We start from the raw sequence: 17229 nt of genomic DNA, 5'->3' as shown, positions 1-17229 counted from the left end.
GAACTATTACAATAAGGATACAGAGGAAAAATAATGTTGGTATCACATTAAGGGCCATTATTTTTTTCTCGCTGATAAACAATGAAACATTGACGTCCAATCAAAATCCGCTCAAATTTGAAGGGCTGTCGAATTTAAAATGTAAATCTGCAGCATGCAAACATAATAAATATGACATTATTGTCTATTGGTGTGGACAGTTAAATTTATAGTTATCGATTTTGGTATGAAAACGTGTATTTTGTTGCCATGGTAAAGTTACCAGTTGCCCGGTAGTAAATAACTGCGGGTACATAATGGACTTGTACTTTCTCTCGACTAGCGGTTTTCCTAGGGTCATGGTGTACCTCTCACTCAAACCTCCTGTGATGTTCTGCTTATCTCTCTGATCTCCAGAATAATTTCCCAGCAAGCAGTAAACCTCGCTTGTCGGACCTCAAATCCACGGTGGATTTATTGACCAGCATAGCATTTTTCAGACTGAAGGTAAGATATCTTGCATAAATTACACCAGGCAGTGGGCTGTTTTGCCCGTCCCTTCTGTTTAAAATGTCATTTGGGAGTCACAGGATGTAGGTCATATTTGCAATACAGATGACAGAAGTGCTGTTTTATGGAGATGAGTCCTTCATACGGAGTCCTTCATACTGTCATTTCTGTCTAGATGTCCTAAAGCTTGAGACCGTTCAGGAGAAAAAGATAATAGGGTGAAGATAATAAAAGGTTTGAGATGAAGACTGATTTCTTTGTGTTTTGAGAGAGGCTTTTGTTCAAGGTTTCGTAACGGAGTTTAGTCACTATTAATTTGACAGCTCATCACTTCTCGGCTGGAGTTACGACGTTTGTATATTCTTTGACTCAAGCAAGAGAGATTTTGCCAACATCTCTGCATCAGCCTCAGAATGTTGCTGTACTACAATGTACATTGACACGCTCCTGTCTTCTCCGGTGCCCTCTGTGTTCAGGTGTTGGAACTACAGTCTCCCCCACGTGCAGCGCACGTTGTCAGGGATTGTGTGAAAGCTTGCCTCAATTCCACTTATGAGTACATCTTTAACAACTGCCAAGAGCTTTATAACAGACAGTTTCAGCCGGCGGTGGAACCTGTGAGTAAACATTTGTGACATGCAGTATTTACAGACGTGAGTTTGTTTACACATTTGTACAACAGTGTTGAATTTTGGACATTTTTGTTTAGGTTTTTTTTGTGGTTGAAAAGATTAATATTTTAAAGAATGTTTAATTTACCATAGAAACCACACACACCGCTTCAATGTGGTGTTCAATGTCACTCAAACTGGAATGGGGTCCAGTTCACCACATTTTTATAAATATCTTCTTTTGTGTTCGGCGGAAGAAATTAAGTCATACATATTTTAAATGATCCCTCTGCTCATTGCAGCAAAAACCAGAAGAAAAGAAAGAAGAAGACAGTGATGAAGAAGAGGAAAAGAAAGAGGAGGACAACGCCACTACAGAAGAACCAGGACCAAGCGTGCAGAACCTGGAATTCTGGCCCAAACTCATCACCTTAATAGTGTCCATCATCGAAGAAGACAAAAACTCCTACAGCCCTATAATAAATCAGTCAGTCAATGCCCAGAAACGCACAATATCACACATAAGCGCATTGAGCGGGTAAGATCAACCTTCTGTGAATCTCACGCAGGTTTCCTCAGGAGCTGGACGTGGGAAAAGTCAGTGCCGAGGTCATGTGGACACTCTTTTCTCAGGATATGAAGTATGCACTGGAAGGTAAGGAGATGTGTGTTTGTGTTCAACGATGCAAAGAAGAGATTTTGCTTGTTTGTGTGCTTTACATGTGCGAATCGCAATTCATTTTTGTATATTCTGCCTAACACACCATCTTCATCAAACTTGCTTCTTCTGTTCTTCAGTCCTTGACCACCTCGACCACAAACATGGGAAGAATGGTAACATAGGTTAACATAGTTTCATAGATTAGTACCTCATGTCATTTCAAACCTGTATGACTTCGGCAGAACACAAAAGAAGATATTTTTAAGAATGTTTGTAACCAAGTAAGATTCACCCCAACTGACTTTCATTATATGAAGTCAAAAACACTGACACGTTTCTCCAAATACCTTCTTTTGTGTTCAATAGAAAAAGAAAGCGTTATACTGAATATAGGACATTTTTTTATATTAAGTCTTTACTCTCCCGTCCTCAGCATAGTTGACAGAATAGATCCCCCTGATTTGACTTTAGATCTGCAAACTGAAGTGAGACCCCTTATTGACAAAATGATGTTTTTCCTTTTGATGACTACATCATTTCCTTTTGAACGCGCCTCATTCGTTGCACACCTGCACTCGTTTTTCTCTCAAGTGCTCTTCATCTATCATATCTTCTTTCCCTCCTGCCTCGTTTTTGTGTGTTCGTAGCACCTGCCACATTCCATATTCGCAGACTTGATTTTTGCACGGGTAAGACATACGGTTAAATGAATGTTAAAATGTTTTTACTATATGTGTGTGTGTGTTTGAACAGTGTACAGTGGGTACAGCTGCAGACCTGCTGAAAAAACTCAGTTAGTATCAGTTTTATAGCTGAAGACCAGTGGAGGAGTAAATATGAAGTTTAAAAAGTATGAATGTTTACTGGATGAGAGAAGAAAAAAGGTCTCACGACGTGTGGACTTACACTTTGTTGTTTTCTCAGAACACGAGAAGCTCAGGTTGTGCAAAAGTGCCGACTACATGAATCTGCACTTCAAAGTGAAATGGCTCTACAACGAGTATGTCTGCGACCTGTCCGCCTTCTCCGACGCCATCCCAGAGTACCCATCGTGAGTCACGCCGCTTCTGAAACTCTTTCAAACAGTCCTTGTTGACTTTTATCTTATTCTTCAAATGGTCTGCCGTCTCACTGGCTCCCTATCATCACCTACTATATTTGGCTGAAATCTTTGGAATGTCTTGCTGATTCTTTCCTCTGTTGCTTGACCTCTTGTTTCCTCACTACTTTCCTGCTTGTTTCTCTCTGTCTCTTGATTTCTTCTCTGTAGGTGGTTTCTGCCATTTGTTCTGCAGTGGCTGGCTGAGAATGAGGAAGTGTCGATGGAGTTTATGCATGGAGCTCTTGAGAGAGATAAAAGAGAGGGGGTATGATTCAGTAATCAAAACCCTTCTGTGTGCTTCAGTGTCTTATATTTGACTTCCGCTGTCAGCCTGCGGGGTTAAAACATGCGCTTGCCAAAGGAATAGCTTTGTGTATATTTACCAAGCACGTGCTGTAACGAATTTTATATATTACGATAATTGCTGCGCCTTTTATCGCGGCGTATGGTGTTATCACAGTTTTTTATTACAGAGATTTTGTTGTTCTTAAAGATATTTTGGGTTATTTTAAAACGAACCGATATTTAATAAAAACCTCCCAAAATATATTTTTTAATCATTTCGTGTTTCAGAAACTTGTGTTTATTTATAATAAATTGTTTATTTTTTTATGCTTTTTTACATAAATTATTTTATAAATTATTTTATTGTTTAGCAAATTAATTCATTATGTAATTTAATAGTGGCTTTTGGAATAGTGAGATTTCAGATAGATATCAACAATTATGCTAATGTTATATATAGTTATTCTGTGCATTTTAAATAGCCCACGAAAAAAAATATTAATTAAAATTAATTGTCACGGTAAACAGTATTATTGAAAACCAGCCTAAATCTGATACTTACTTTAAGGAATTAAAGTTCTACTACCAAGTTTTTTCACGTTTTTTGACAAAGCCAGTGATTCGTTTTTCCTCCAGCACTCAGGATATCAATCCAAGCCCGTAAACTCAATTTCTTCGACTAAACAACCCCCAAACACCAATCAGAAAGTCCTGGCAGTTTACTGACAATGATACTGAACACCCTAGCACCCAGATTAGCAACAACACCCTAGCACAGGGGTAGGCAACGTCGGTCGTGGAGTTCCGCTGTCCTGCAGATTTGAGCTCGACCTTGACCTTGCGTGTCTTTAGCTTTGGTAATCCTGAAGACACTGATTAGCTTCGGGTGTGTTTGATAGGGTTTGAGCTCAAATCTGCCGGGCAGCGGCACTCCAGGACCGATGTTGCGAATTAGCAATGCCTGCCTTTACAACCTAACAGCGAGAATGACACGAGTCACTTCTCTGGAGCCACTGATTTCAGATTTTTCTTTCTTCTCAACAGTTCCAGCAGACGTCTGAGCACGCTCTGTTCTCCAGCTCGGTCGTGGACATCTTCACTCAACTCAACCAGAGCTTTGAGATCATCAAAAAACTCGACTGCCCTGATCCTGGGGTCGTCGCCCAATACAACCGGCGCTTTGCCAAGGTGCAGATTGACAATCAATGACATTGAATGCCATTCTAGAGTCACGCTTTAAGACAAATTGAAAGGCAGAGCAGCAACGAGGAACATAAACATTTCAAGTAGCTGGCAAAGAGTTTTGTTGTCGTTGGAGAGTCGCCATCTGTTAATTTTAAATTAGGCGTGTGACGCAGCTGAATTTTCGTTAATGCCCACATAGATTTTGTAGAAGCTGTGATGTGTTTGCATTTAAATTTCTTTCATATTTTCTTTAAACTGTATAATGGACTGGTCTGTCATGGTCATAACCTCAGTGTATTTTTTCTGTAATTTGCATATTGAGGTCTGTTTAGAGGAATGCATTTGCCCCTGAAACATTAATTAATTTTCAACATCAAGTCAAGGTATCTGCCATTTCAGATCAGCGGCCCAGTACGGCGTGTATATAATTTACTCCACATAGAGTTTAGTTGTGATATTTAAAAAGAAATTCTTTCCCCGTCAGACCATCACCAAAGTGCTCCTGCAGTATTGTGCTATTCTAACCAAGAGCTTCCTATCCTACTGTGAGAAAGAGAAAACAGTGAGTGCAAATACATATTATAAACAAATATTAAAGCAGTAAGACTTGCTTAAGAGTCATATTAACTCTCACTCCTGTATCTCTTGCAGCCCTGTGTGTTGATGAATAACATTCAGCAGATGCGTGTTATGTTGGAGAAGATGTTTGAGTCTATGGGGGCCAGGCAGGTGAGTTAAACATGATGTCATATCAGCTGGTGATGTGTCTATTGCGACACAGGAGACTGAGCTGGTTTTATCTGTGCCGGGATGAAAGTCACAAAGAAATAGACTACAGCGCTGTTCCATGACTTTGATCTGCTCATCGCCGGGAAACAGTTGCTTCACCTGCTTTATTCTAAATGATAATCTGAGGATGGGAGTTCTCATCATTGACATTAATGTGTATATTTCCACTTACTTATTGCTGTAGAATCTGACAGCTTACCTCTGTAGTTGCAGCAGTGTTACATTATTTATGCCAGAGGATTACTGACCCTCCCGGTTGAGTCTGGTCTCTTCAAAGGTTTTTTCTCCACATTTATAGATATATACATTTCTAGTGGAGTTTTAGTTCCTTGCCACTGTTATCAGAGATGTGTGGGACACTGTTGGTGTGTGTGAGAGAGGAGCAGGTGGAGCTCCAGTTTGGATGTTCTGAACTCCACCTGAGATGATAATGAAGACAGCTGGGTTAGGATCACTGACATTATATAATACAATACAAACTCACATATATAGGGTAAATTCAGTACATTTTTTATTTTTAAATCAGTCACTTGTCCTTCGGAGAGTTGTTGTCGATGTTGACAGCACAGAGGTAAAGTAAGGTCGCTCATTAGTTTTAGGTTTCTGATACTCTGGCAGGCCGTAAGAGGCTGAAACACTGACGCACGCGTGTGGTTTTGTTTTGAATGGGAGATGGGCCTGCAGAGCTGTCATTCCGCACACATTGTATATTGGGGTAGTAGGCTCTGAATCGGATGCTTATTCTTTGTCATAAATTCATCCATAGTAATGCTGGTGAATCATCTGCTGAAAGACACCAGAATGTCATTTTTTTGACACTAGTTCGTCTCTCCAGAGTTGTTGTGTGTATTTATAAATGTGGTCTGGAGTGTGTGTGCCAGCAGCTCTAACTCTATATCTGTTTTTTGTGTAGTACACCACTGAGGAAGAGAGGGTAGGTGAAAAGAAGTGTTTTTCGGATGGACTGTAACCCTCTGTGTGCACGCGCTGTATTGGCACCCTTGATTAAACTACCCTTGTTATGGCACCTCATAGTACGGCGCGGTAAAGCTCACTTTTCGGGGGTTTTCCACTGGGTACAGTACCTAGTACCCGATACTTTTTTAGTACCACCTCGGTTGAGGTTCCAAGCATACTGTACCGATACCAAAATGTGACGTGTTTACACAGATCACTTATTGGGCAGAGAGAATCGTTACCAGCGTCATTGGATTTGCAACCAATGAATAAGATTTTTAATACATAATATTGCCATTTCGTCATATGCGTTGTGAATGTAATATAGAGATTGAAACCCGTATCGTAATGCTAAATGCTACTGTTGGACTTGTGCGCTGTCGAGCAAACCAAATGATCGTTGTCCGCTCTTAGCAGGAAGATTTCCCAAACTCTGGTATTTTGGCAGTATTTTGTTTTGCTGCCGTCTGCCATCAATATGATCCATTACTCCTGTGTTGTGCGTGTGTTTATGCCGCGTTCACAATGACACTACGGCAATGGAGGCGGCGCAACAATGACGATAAGTTACTAATCTCCACCCACTTTGAAGCGGTACTTAAATGCTGTGGAAAAGCAAACTGAGCTGAAGTTAAGTGAGCTGTACCGGGCCGATTCGTACTAAACCTGACGGTACCATGCAGTAGAAAAGTGCCATTAGTACTTAGTAGCCCATACGGTTCATCCCTCCATAGTGCTTTATGACAGAGTCCGTAAAACCACTTTAACTTGAATATTTTCCTTCACTACCAGCTGGAAAATGAGGAGGAACCAGAGGACGATGAAGAAGAGGTGTGTCATAAAAAAGAAAGAGTTTGTGTGTTTTTGTAAACAATCCAAAAGTAACTTTCGTTTTGTTTACCATTATTTTTGTTTACCACCATTTACCAGTCAGATGAATCGGATGCCAAGGTGAGAAACAGGCTGATCTGTTTCTTTATTAAGCTCTTTATCAAACATGATAATGATTATAAAGATCTGATAGTCAGCTATTTGCAGCATCAACAGTAAGCACGACAGAATTTAACATAATGCAAATAAGCAGTGTGCTGATGCGGAACTTGTTTGCCGCCACCTGATGCCAGGGTAGATAGTTATGCGATCTTTTACTGTAAGTAGTTTTTGATTTACTTTTAATTTTGGTTTGTCTGTTTCTTTGTTTCACTTCTTTCATCAGTCTGGATGTTCGGATTCAGAAGGATCCGAGGTACGTCACTAAATGACGTCAGCCGCCCTTTAGATCAAAATCTGGATGAGTCATTATTTGTGTTTGTGTCCTCGGAAGAGAAAAATTATTATTTCTAAAAAAGCATTTAAAGCTACAATCAATAACTTACTTTTAGTTCGCCATCTTTGTTTGAAACCTGAAATTTAAGTTTACGGATCTTTACATGTGTTGATGTCAAATGACGTAAAATGGGGTAAGGTAGGTAGGGCGGGATTTTAGCATATATGGTCTTAAGCTAACACACATGGACTAAAAGTCTTTTTAAAGAAGTATTTTTAATATATCACTGAAATAGTCTTCGGTCACTCGGGTGAATAAAAGTAACCGTTAAACACAACAGTCTTTTAGATTTCTGCATAATAAAGTTTTATTGATCTGTTTAATGACACTACATTAAATGTAGATCCAAGCTGTAAATGCAGCTGCAGCCAGTTTATGTATTAAAAGAGTTTTGTATGTTCAAGGAATAAATAACCTTATGAATAGAGTTAAGTTGTGGATGTAAGACATTTCCTGTAACGTACATAAGAGATATTAATTCTGAATTTGAAGGTCTTGTATTGCTAATGACATCAGAGATGTGTGGGACACTGGGGGCGTGCCTGCGTGCGTGAAAGAGTAGGCGGAGCTCCTGTTTGGATGTTCTAAACTCCAGATGTGTTGATAATGATGGGAGCTGGTTTAGGGAGCTGTCACAATATCAGATTTCCGCAACACAAATACCGTGGTGAAAATTAATAACAATAATAATATTATCACAATATATTTTGCAATATTATTTGGAGTTTAAATTTTTTGGCCAATGATTCACACCCACATGTATAGTATGCGTGAAGAAAGGCAGGAGAGAGTTTGTAACCATTGTCCCGGAATATTAGTTAAGATGTTCATGTGTGTAGTGTTAACACTATATCAGTAATCAAAGTTATTGATGTTATGGTTATGGCCAATCTCGGTATATTATGAAACCCGTACACATATATATATATATTTTTAATAAAGACTCAAAACTTGGTGACAGTAGAGCATCTTTTTAGGTTGGTGTTGTGGAATGTAATTTTAAAATATGATATATTTTTTGTATCTTTAGATTAACAACAAAGAGAAGGAGAATAAGGTTGGTTTTGTAAAGGACAGAGAAAATACAACTCCTTTCACATGTGTATTCTGCTCAGAACCCTCATTGCTCTGTGTTCGTCTCCCCGGACCTTCACCAGTCAGCTCTTTGTGTCTTAGAGATTGTAAATGTTATCTGCAGTTCATGCGGGTAACATGGGTTCTAGGAATGTGGATGGATGCAGAGTTTTTTTCATTTCTTTTCCACATAATTTATTCTTTTTTTCTACTTTTGTGGATTTGCCAAAATGCTCCACATTTTTAGAAGTAACAAAAAATCGATCCCCTACCCCAAAACCTAACCCTCACACAAACCCTTCTGCAGTTTTAAGTTTTCAATAGATATAATTCTGTAAGATTTATAAACTGGTCAAAATCTACTTGGATTACTATCTTTCTGGGCACATTTGGTCCCCACGCCGTGATGAATACCATTACAGACACTCCCTAAATGATGTCCATCCCTTATGTTTGAATTGTGTGTTTTGCCTAGCCCTTGTGCTTGTGTTAACCTTCATTTAGTGTAAATTGAATCATTTTCGTACTTTTTAGATGACACTGTCAGGTCATGTCAGATCTCTTTAGTCCTTGAGATTCGCGTGTCGCTGTTTCGATCCGTGTTCATTGTAATTTTCTATAGCAATGAACCTTTTGACATATGTCTGTGTGTGTGGGACAGAGAAAATAATCTCTGTTAAAAAACTGTTTTTATCATCGATGTGTCAGTGTTGTGTGAGCATCAGGTGCATTCAGAAGGATTCAGTTAGGAAGGCAATTTCCTTATTATATATAACCCCTTAGATTTGTTTCTGCAATCTTGATCTTTCATTCCCTTCAGTTCTCTATATGCATGTGTGTGGAAAATCCTCAAGGTCATATGTTTGAGTTCATCTATGACAGTATATGAGACAGCATCTCAGACTGTTTCTTTGTTTGTCTTTTGTGTTTGTCTTCTGTCTGTCTACAGTCTGTTGCCAAGAAGGAAAAGGTGTGTGTGGTTACGGTCTCTTAAACATGTGTAGCAAAGGAAATACATGTAACAAATAAGACATTTTAAAATATACATAATTCTTTTTAATAAACAGTACATTTTTGTACTCCTTTTTCTTTTTTTACTAATATAATAGTTAATGGATTTTGTATTCATGTATACACATTTAGCATTAACTTTCACCACCGTTTAAAAGTTTAGGATCATTTGGCTGAAATGTATTTTGTGATCTTAAAAATTATTTGATCTAAAGGCACTTATCGTTTTTATTAGACAACCAACATTTCTTTAATAAAAAGGTTATAGAAATGAATGAACCGAGCACAGATGGGAACTACTTGAATACCGTTTACAAAGCATGTCAGGGTGAGAAATGAAGAAACTGGATGATAACATGCCAATCTACAAATTCAATAGCACAAATAGCTTTTTGGAAGACACTAAAATATATTATAGCTTTGATGCGTTTCAGTTTTCTTTAGTCACGTCGTAATTAAAATAATCAGTATTGGTGTGATGAGTTTTTTATGGTTCTGCGATGTAGAAAAAAAATATAAAAAATGTATGAAGAAGATCTAAACTTTTGAACGGTAGTGTATATATTTGCATCGTTTAGTGTTTGTGTGTTGACTCATTTATTTGAATGTTTTGCCATCAGGAGGAGAAAAAAGACGAAGAGAAAGAGGTTTGTGCTCGTGCTCACACACACACACACACACACTACACACACTGTCTGTGGTTTTGTTCTTTGCTTAATAGTGTCTGCATCAAAAGGTCTCACTGTGATCCCGTGTGATGAATTACAAACACAAAGATGAGCGATTGTTCATGTGTATGTTTTATCTGCCCTCAGGGCTCTTGTATCTTATTTTTGGGTCAAATCAGACTTCACATCAGTGACCTGATGTGACACGAAAGAATTAGCTAGGAATTCTGAGCTTAAATAATGAATTGCTTTGGGCAAGTGGTGATTTATAGTTGCCTGCAAATGAATGACAATTATTTTGGTAAATGCAACGAAAGATGCGTATTGGCCCTCATTTCCAGTTTGTTTTGACCAAAAACCACCCAGAGAAGTGTCAGTAATGTCAGTAATGTAAATCGACCAATCACAGGTCGTGCAGAATTTACCTTCAAAAGTCGGTCTAGACTCTAGATGTTCTAGAGTAGATCAGACCAAAGAACTGTCAGTAATACAAAGCACGGAAATGCTGTTGAGCTACAAATGACTTTTTATGTTTTTTTCTATTCTTTAGCTCAAAAATGAGGATAAAGAGGTGCGAGATGTTTTGATTTTGACTCTTCAAATATAAAGTCTACTGTTTCTTAATCTGACAGTTCAAAGAACCTGTACTGTTGAGGTTGGTGAAGCTGAATGATGATTGTCTTTCTCTGCCTTTTCCTTTGTTTTCCATTCTCGGTGTCTTGATAGAATGAAGCAACAGTCAACACAAAAAAGGTGTGAGGATTTGTGTGTGTGGTGTGAACGTGTATAGCCATTTGTTAGCAAGCCTGGAATCCTGGCTGTCTTTCCCTTCATCCAACACTTTCCCCATAACTGTGATAATGTTTTAATGCGCAGTATAAACCCTGCACATACACTGGCCACCAAAAATATATTTGGACACTTTCAGGATATTCAACCTATTCAAATATATCTATATAGTACTGAAACTACACACATTGTTTAGGGGAAGTTGACTTCATACATTCACAAAAATTACTCTGCAGTAAATGCAGGTGCGGATGCATTTATGGTTTTATATGTTTTGATATTCATAGATTTTAAAGGTCCAGTGTATAATATGTGGTGGCATCTCGTGGTGAGGTTGCGAATTGCAATCACGGCTACCTCACGTGCACCCCTCCCCCCTTTTGAAGCACTATAGTGGCTGGCACAGAACTAAGATGTCGTCGCGTTTTTCTTCTTTCCCTTAGGAGATAACATATTTACCAAACACGCTCTGTAGAGAAGTTTGTCTGTTTAATTCACATTTCGTGTCTAAAATTGTGTGGAAAACGCAAGCCGCAACGGTTTCTCTCTTTAAAATGATGCGCTACACACCGAAAAGTTTAACTATTTCCATCTCAATGTGACACCAACGAGCCTAGAAAAATGTGCGTAATGTGAATCGGGCCTAGTGCTATTGGAGACACAACATGACGAATTCCATGTAAGAATTCCCTGGTGTATCTAGTAGATATAGTTATGTATATTATATTTCAGTAGATCCTCCAAAAAATGACATACTGGACCTTTAAGTGGCTTATGTGACAATACTTTTTAAAGATTATAGAAATTTACTGTAGATAAAGAATTCTTGTTAAATATTTATCTATACTGTACTTTTGGACTAATATCCATCAAAAAGGATGCTAAAAACACTCAGGACATAAGCTTTTGTGGGTATTGTGTGATATATTGTAGTTTTCTTTTCTTTATTCTCTTGAGCATTGGAGTGAATAAACCTCTTTCTGTTTATTAAAGCAATGAAACCTTAACATGTTGACTTAACATTTTGGTTTTCCTCTGCTTTAATCGAACCATTGTTGGATCTGACACATTCCAGAAAAATAGCTCTTAATAGTTATAAAAAGTGTGTGAACCCGAACAATTACTTTCCTTGCCTCTTCTCTTTCGTATCACACTAACACTACATCTTGTATATGTTTGTGCTTCTCTCTCCAGCTTGACACAGAAGCTGCAGATATCCTCAATGACCTGCAAGGGAAGCTCAATTCTGCGCTGGACAACCTGAGCGCCATGTTTGCCAAAAGGTACACTTCAATTTCTGATGATGAACCACAGTGTGATCACACTGAAGGGGCTTATTTCGTTATAACAGCCGGCTGCTTGTTCATTATCCCGCTTATTACACGGCTACTTGCCACATGAGAAAAAACTGGACATAAAATGTGAATTTGAAATATTTTATTAGCTCATTTTTACCGAATTTTTACCTTTTTAAATGATTAAATAATGTGCTGTCAAAGCTGACAAGCACTTTTTAATACTTTGTTTTGGTTAGATATTTGCAAAACCCAGTGACAAACATTAAGGGTGACTAAAAATAATGATTAATTGCAAAAACATTATGGAGATAAAAGGTTTCAGAAGGATAGCAGCGATTATATAAGATGATATTTACAAATTCTCCAACCAAATTGCATCTTCGTCTTGACTGAACTTCGAGACTTAAAGCCACTAGGAAAATTGCATTTATTACAAATGAGTTAATAAATTGTTTATTCTGCAATATCCACCGAATGGATGTACATTATGCCTTATCTATAAATAAAATGTAACCATGAATAGATTAGGGTTAGTTTTATTAATTTTATGTGTAATATAATAACATCATAGCTGTGGTTATTTATATTCATTTTTCTATCCTCATAGTTTATCTTTTTTTAATCTTTATGTATAGTTTCCAGGCTCGTATAAACGTATGCATGCGACAGATGGCAGAGATCATGTACCAGATTAAAGGCCCTCTGAATCAGAACAGTCGGAACACAGCAGAGGCTGATGCAGACAACGCACTGCGGCCGCTTATGGAGTTCCTTGATGCAAAGTCAGTTCAGTTCAACTACAAATAATCCACGTTTCTAATCCAGTTTCTGAGGAACTGTCATTCATGCATACAAAATAATTTTTTCTCTAGAAATGTTGTAAAATCCTGTGATTCTGCATAATTGCTGACAGCAGATCTGTTTGTGTGTGCGTGTGCAGCCTCAGCATCTTTGCAGACATATGTGAGAAGACTGTGTTGAAGCGTGTACTGAAGGACCTGTGGAGGCATGTTTTAATCTGCATGGAGAAAACCATCGTGTTGCCTCAGAGCAGCGACAGTATCGTGAGTGACATTAACCTGTATCTGTTTTTATTATTTTTTCAATAACAAACAGAACAACACAACAACAAGCCTGCCAAAGGAAATAGAAATGCAGCTTATTTGGTGATATTTTACTTTTCTCTACAGGGAGCTCAACTTCTTACTGCTGCTAAAGAACTCTCTAAACTTAAGGTAATGCACAAGAAAAAAACACAAATGCTGGTTTATTTGAAGCTACAATCTATAGCATAAGGCAGTGGGTGTGGCTAATATGGTTACTGTTTGTCACAGGCAGGGGCGGAGCCGAAAAGCTTGTCGCCAAGGCAATGTGTGATCATGGAGGCGGCGCTGGACGCAATCAAGGTGTGTTGGTGGAGATGGTCTGAGCGCTGAGTTACCACACGCTTACTGTTTTGTCTTTTATACACAACTCTTATGCCAAGTCAACATGTTGCATGAGTGTTTAGCCTCGTTGGATTGGTGCGTCATACAGAAGCGTGTGTGAGTGGGAGACAGTATTGTATGATTTTTAAAGATCCGGACAGCCTTAGAGGTTGCTCTGCAAATGATGATTTTTATGTCATTATGACAAAATAATACAAAATATTTACCTTTAAAATATGGAATAGTTTTTGCAATGCTGTAATTATGCACACACACACACACACACACTCATATATTTTTCTAACAAAACAAACGCAAGACGCATAACAAGTTCACACATAACAATTTTGACGGACCAGAGTCTGTGAAATGTAGCACTTTTTGCAGAAGGAGACCAATATTTGGTTTCTTACAATGCACACACACATTTGTATTTCTCTTTCTCTCTCATTCATATGCTGTTGCTGGGTAGCTGTTTTTTCATGCTGGTGGGAACGGTTTAAAGAAAGTCTATCTGGAGAAGAGCCCTGAGCTGTCATCCCTGCGGTACGCTCTTTCGCTCTACACGCAGACTACGGATGCTCTTATCAAGGCATTCGTGACAACACAACATGCTCAGGGTAAGAAACATGCACACTTGTTTTCTTAAGCCTTGAACCTGCATACAGTATGCACCCATGTGCACGACAGCCGCCAGTCTATTGTATTTTTAAAATGTCATGTTTTTTCTCGCTCAGTTCAAAGGGGAATGGGCATCAGAATGACCCCCAAAGAGAACGTTCGACCTGACAGAGGTGAGCAGAATTATTTGTTTCTCCTCGGTTTTATATAGAAAGGATCCCTCTCCCTGAACACAGACGAAAATATTTGGAGGAATGCTTGTAACCTAACAGCTCTTGGTCACTATTGACTACCATGGAAGAAAGAAATACAACGGTAGTCAAGACTGAAAAAATTTATAAAGAAATGTTTCCTTGAATGGAAGTCAATGGTGGCCAAGAATTGTATAGTTACAAGCATTCTTCCAAATATCTTTCTAAAAAAACCACTGGTGCTGGTTGACATGCTGCAAAGGGGTCTGTTGTGTTCATATGTGGGCAGTGCCTGATTCTTAACATTTGACAGGCTCTGGGGTTGAGCGGCCGATAGGAGAGGCTGTGATTCAGATTGATTTGTCGCCCCCTGCTGGAAACACTGAGCAGAAACTCGCAGTGAGAGGTGAGAGCCCTACAACAACATTATAGGTCTTAAGTAAGGATGGTTACCTGTTTATTTTAGTACGTGATGATAATCTGCAGTATTGCTGTTTACGTGTAAATGAATCTCTTTCTCTCCAGTGATTGCTGTGAATGACATGAAATGGCAGACGTCAGGTATGTTTCGACCATTCGTTGAGGTTAACTTGATCGGCCCACAGCTGACGGAAAAGAAACGGAAGTTCACAACCAAATCTAAAAACAACAGCTGGACAGCGAAATATAACGAGGCCTTCCAATTGTGAGTGAAAACAGCTCTCATCTTAAAATTTTATTTTTATATTAAAATTTGTGGTTTGAGGTGCTGAATTACTTTTGTTATGCATATGATGTAAAGGGTTTGCAAGCAGAGCTCTTTTAGTCTTACCAAGTGTTTAATAGCAGGATTTTTTTCATATTTGTCGCTCTCGCAATGTGAGAATTACAACAGTTTCTATTTCTAAATCGTGATTTCATACTCGAAAGCTCTCATTTCTTGGTATTATTTTCCCACTTCTAATCTTTGGTTAACTCACCACACCCAAGAAACATAAGTTCACACATAACAATTGAGACACACCAAAGTTACTCTCTGTGAGCTGTAGCTTTTTGCAAAAGTATAATGCAAAACACATGCGTCTTGCTTGCAGTATCACCCTCATGGGGTTTAGTTTGTGGCGTAATTATTCATCTAAATCATAAAAAAATGCTTCACATGTTTGTGTATTTTTCCCTCTGAACATGTTTAGTGTGTTGGGCAAAGGTGTGAGTCTGGACTGCTATGAGGTTCAGGTAACGGTGAAGGATTACTGTTTCGGTCGGGTGGACCGGGTGGTGGGGATTGCTGTCTTGCAGCTGCGTGACGTTGCGGACCGGAAAAGCTGCGTGTGCTGGTGTCCCCTGGGCCCACATATCAGCATGGACGAAACCGGGACCACGGCACTACGAATCCTCTCCCAACGCTCGGCTGATGAGGTCGCCAAAGACTTCGTCAGACTTAAATCAGAGACCCGACCTGTGGAGGAGGGGAGGTGAAGATAGATCTGTTCAGTCGATCATAGAGATAGAGAAGAGACTTTGGTAATACGAAACTGTGCGCCTATTGAACGATACAAATCTAAAATAGTGGACATTTATTGAAAGCCCTTATGGGGCAAAACTGTTAAACTGACTTTGCATCACTGCTTACTGGATGTGTTCTGAATCTATAAATTGTAAGAATTTAACCGAGATTGTTTATAATACATTCAAAAGCTTTACAATGACGATACAAGAGTCGTTTTGCCAAAGCACACTAGTCTTGTGGCTCATTCCGCACTGTCCATTTTGGCCTTCTGAGTGGGAGGAGTCTTCATGACAGGGGGTGTGGTCTAACAAGAAAAAGAAAAAGGCTTATTTCAAGGTTTTTGCATAAAGCGTTACTCTAAAACTGTTAAACATATTGGTCTGTAACTGTGATTTAACATTAATGCAAGCATGTGAACGCAATGTGGATGTCGATTAATATGCCGCTTGTTTGCATTAAGTAGCATTCTGGTGTTCCATTACATTTAGTCATTTAGCAGACTCTTTTATCCGAAGCGACTAACAGATACAATGGAAGCATTTGGAACAACATAAGGAGAACAAAAAGCCTAAGTGCAAGAAGAAAACTGGTCTCGTATACGGATTGAGACATTCCTAATATTCTCATTTTTAATGTGTGGTTGAAACACCTGAATGATATTTCACTTTCAATGGCCATTTTAGAACAAATCTGTTTACAAATTGCCAGAAATATGTACATACTGTACAGGTGCAGTATGGACCAACCAGTAGTGCCGGCCAATGAGAAGGGAGGTATGAAACTTTGTTTACCCTGTGCCAAGTAGTTTGTATGTTCTCTTTTTTGGATGTAGAAGATGTTGTTTTTGATTTTTTTTTATATGCACAGCCCAACAGATGCTCACAATGTGTAAAATAGATTCTCACATGCACATATTCATTGTAAACAACCAAACAACTCTACCGCTTTTGGTCAAATGTTTTATTTATGTTTTGTCAATACGTGAAAATCTATTTATGTATTTAAAAACTGGAGATAACTTGGATGGATATTGATAATTTATTTATAAATTGTTTATGATTGAACCTTATTGTGATTGTTATTGCTGTGTGAATTATTTTCTTCTGTTATGGTTGGCTCACAGCCGTTGAAATACAGAGTTACGACACTCAAATAGACCGCCATAGTAATGATGGAATGTGGTAGTAACTTGCGTCATGGAGTGACCAATCGTTCCAAACACTAGACTGAAGCACATTCATTTCACTGTCTCCCA

General features: G+C 38.6%; 1 protein-coding gene across 1 annotated transcript in view; it reads left to right on the top strand.

The window, feature by feature from the left end:
- unc13ba (unc-13 homolog Ba (C. elegans)) overlaps nucleotides 1–17042 on the top strand; it is a gene marked incomplete at its 5' end in the record, with an annotated part of 30494 nt that extends 13452 nt beyond the window's left edge. The window contains 28 exons of the mRNA XM_079471730.1: nucleotides 397–486; nucleotides 966–1106; nucleotides 1403–1587; nucleotides 1670–1755; nucleotides 2686–2812; nucleotides 3032–3128; nucleotides 4193–4336; nucleotides 4818–4895; nucleotides 4985–5062; nucleotides 6036–6056; nucleotides 6872–6910; nucleotides 7010–7030; nucleotides 7296–7325; nucleotides 8437–8463; nucleotides 9430–9450; nucleotides 10112–10138; nucleotides 10710–10730; nucleotides 10886–10912; nucleotides 12143–12231; nucleotides 12882–13028; nucleotides 13187–13310; nucleotides 13437–13481; nucleotides 13581–13652; nucleotides 14146–14293; nucleotides 14411–14467; nucleotides 14799–14891; nucleotides 15011–15170; nucleotides 15658–17042. Of these exons, the coding sequence (XP_079327856.1) occupies nucleotides 397–486; nucleotides 966–1106; nucleotides 1403–1587; nucleotides 1670–1755; nucleotides 2686–2812; nucleotides 3032–3128; nucleotides 4193–4336; nucleotides 4818–4895; nucleotides 4985–5062; nucleotides 6036–6056; nucleotides 6872–6910; nucleotides 7010–7030; nucleotides 7296–7325; nucleotides 8437–8463; nucleotides 9430–9450; nucleotides 10112–10138; nucleotides 10710–10730; nucleotides 10886–10912; nucleotides 12143–12231; nucleotides 12882–13028; nucleotides 13187–13310; nucleotides 13437–13481; nucleotides 13581–13652; nucleotides 14146–14293; nucleotides 14411–14467; nucleotides 14799–14891; nucleotides 15011–15170; nucleotides 15658–15943 (2481 nt within the window). The 3' untranslated portion in view covers nucleotides 15944–17042. The remainder of the gene's footprint in view (nucleotides 1–396; nucleotides 487–965; nucleotides 1107–1402; nucleotides 1588–1669; nucleotides 1756–2685; nucleotides 2813–3031; nucleotides 3129–4192; nucleotides 4337–4817; nucleotides 4896–4984; nucleotides 5063–6035; nucleotides 6057–6871; nucleotides 6911–7009; nucleotides 7031–7295; nucleotides 7326–8436; nucleotides 8464–9429; nucleotides 9451–10111; nucleotides 10139–10709; nucleotides 10731–10885; nucleotides 10913–12142; nucleotides 12232–12881; nucleotides 13029–13186; nucleotides 13311–13436; nucleotides 13482–13580; nucleotides 13653–14145; nucleotides 14294–14410; nucleotides 14468–14798; nucleotides 14892–15010; nucleotides 15171–15657) is intronic.
- Between the last annotated feature and the right edge of the window lie 187 nt (nucleotides 17043–17229).

This window comes from Barbatula barbatula (assembly GCF_947034865.1).
Source record: "Barbatula barbatula genome assembly, chromosome: 2".
Lineage (NCBI taxonomy): Eukaryota > Metazoa > Chordata > Actinopteri > Cypriniformes > Nemacheilidae > Barbatula > Barbatula barbatula.
This window is presented reverse-complemented; position numbering and strand designations above follow the sequence as displayed.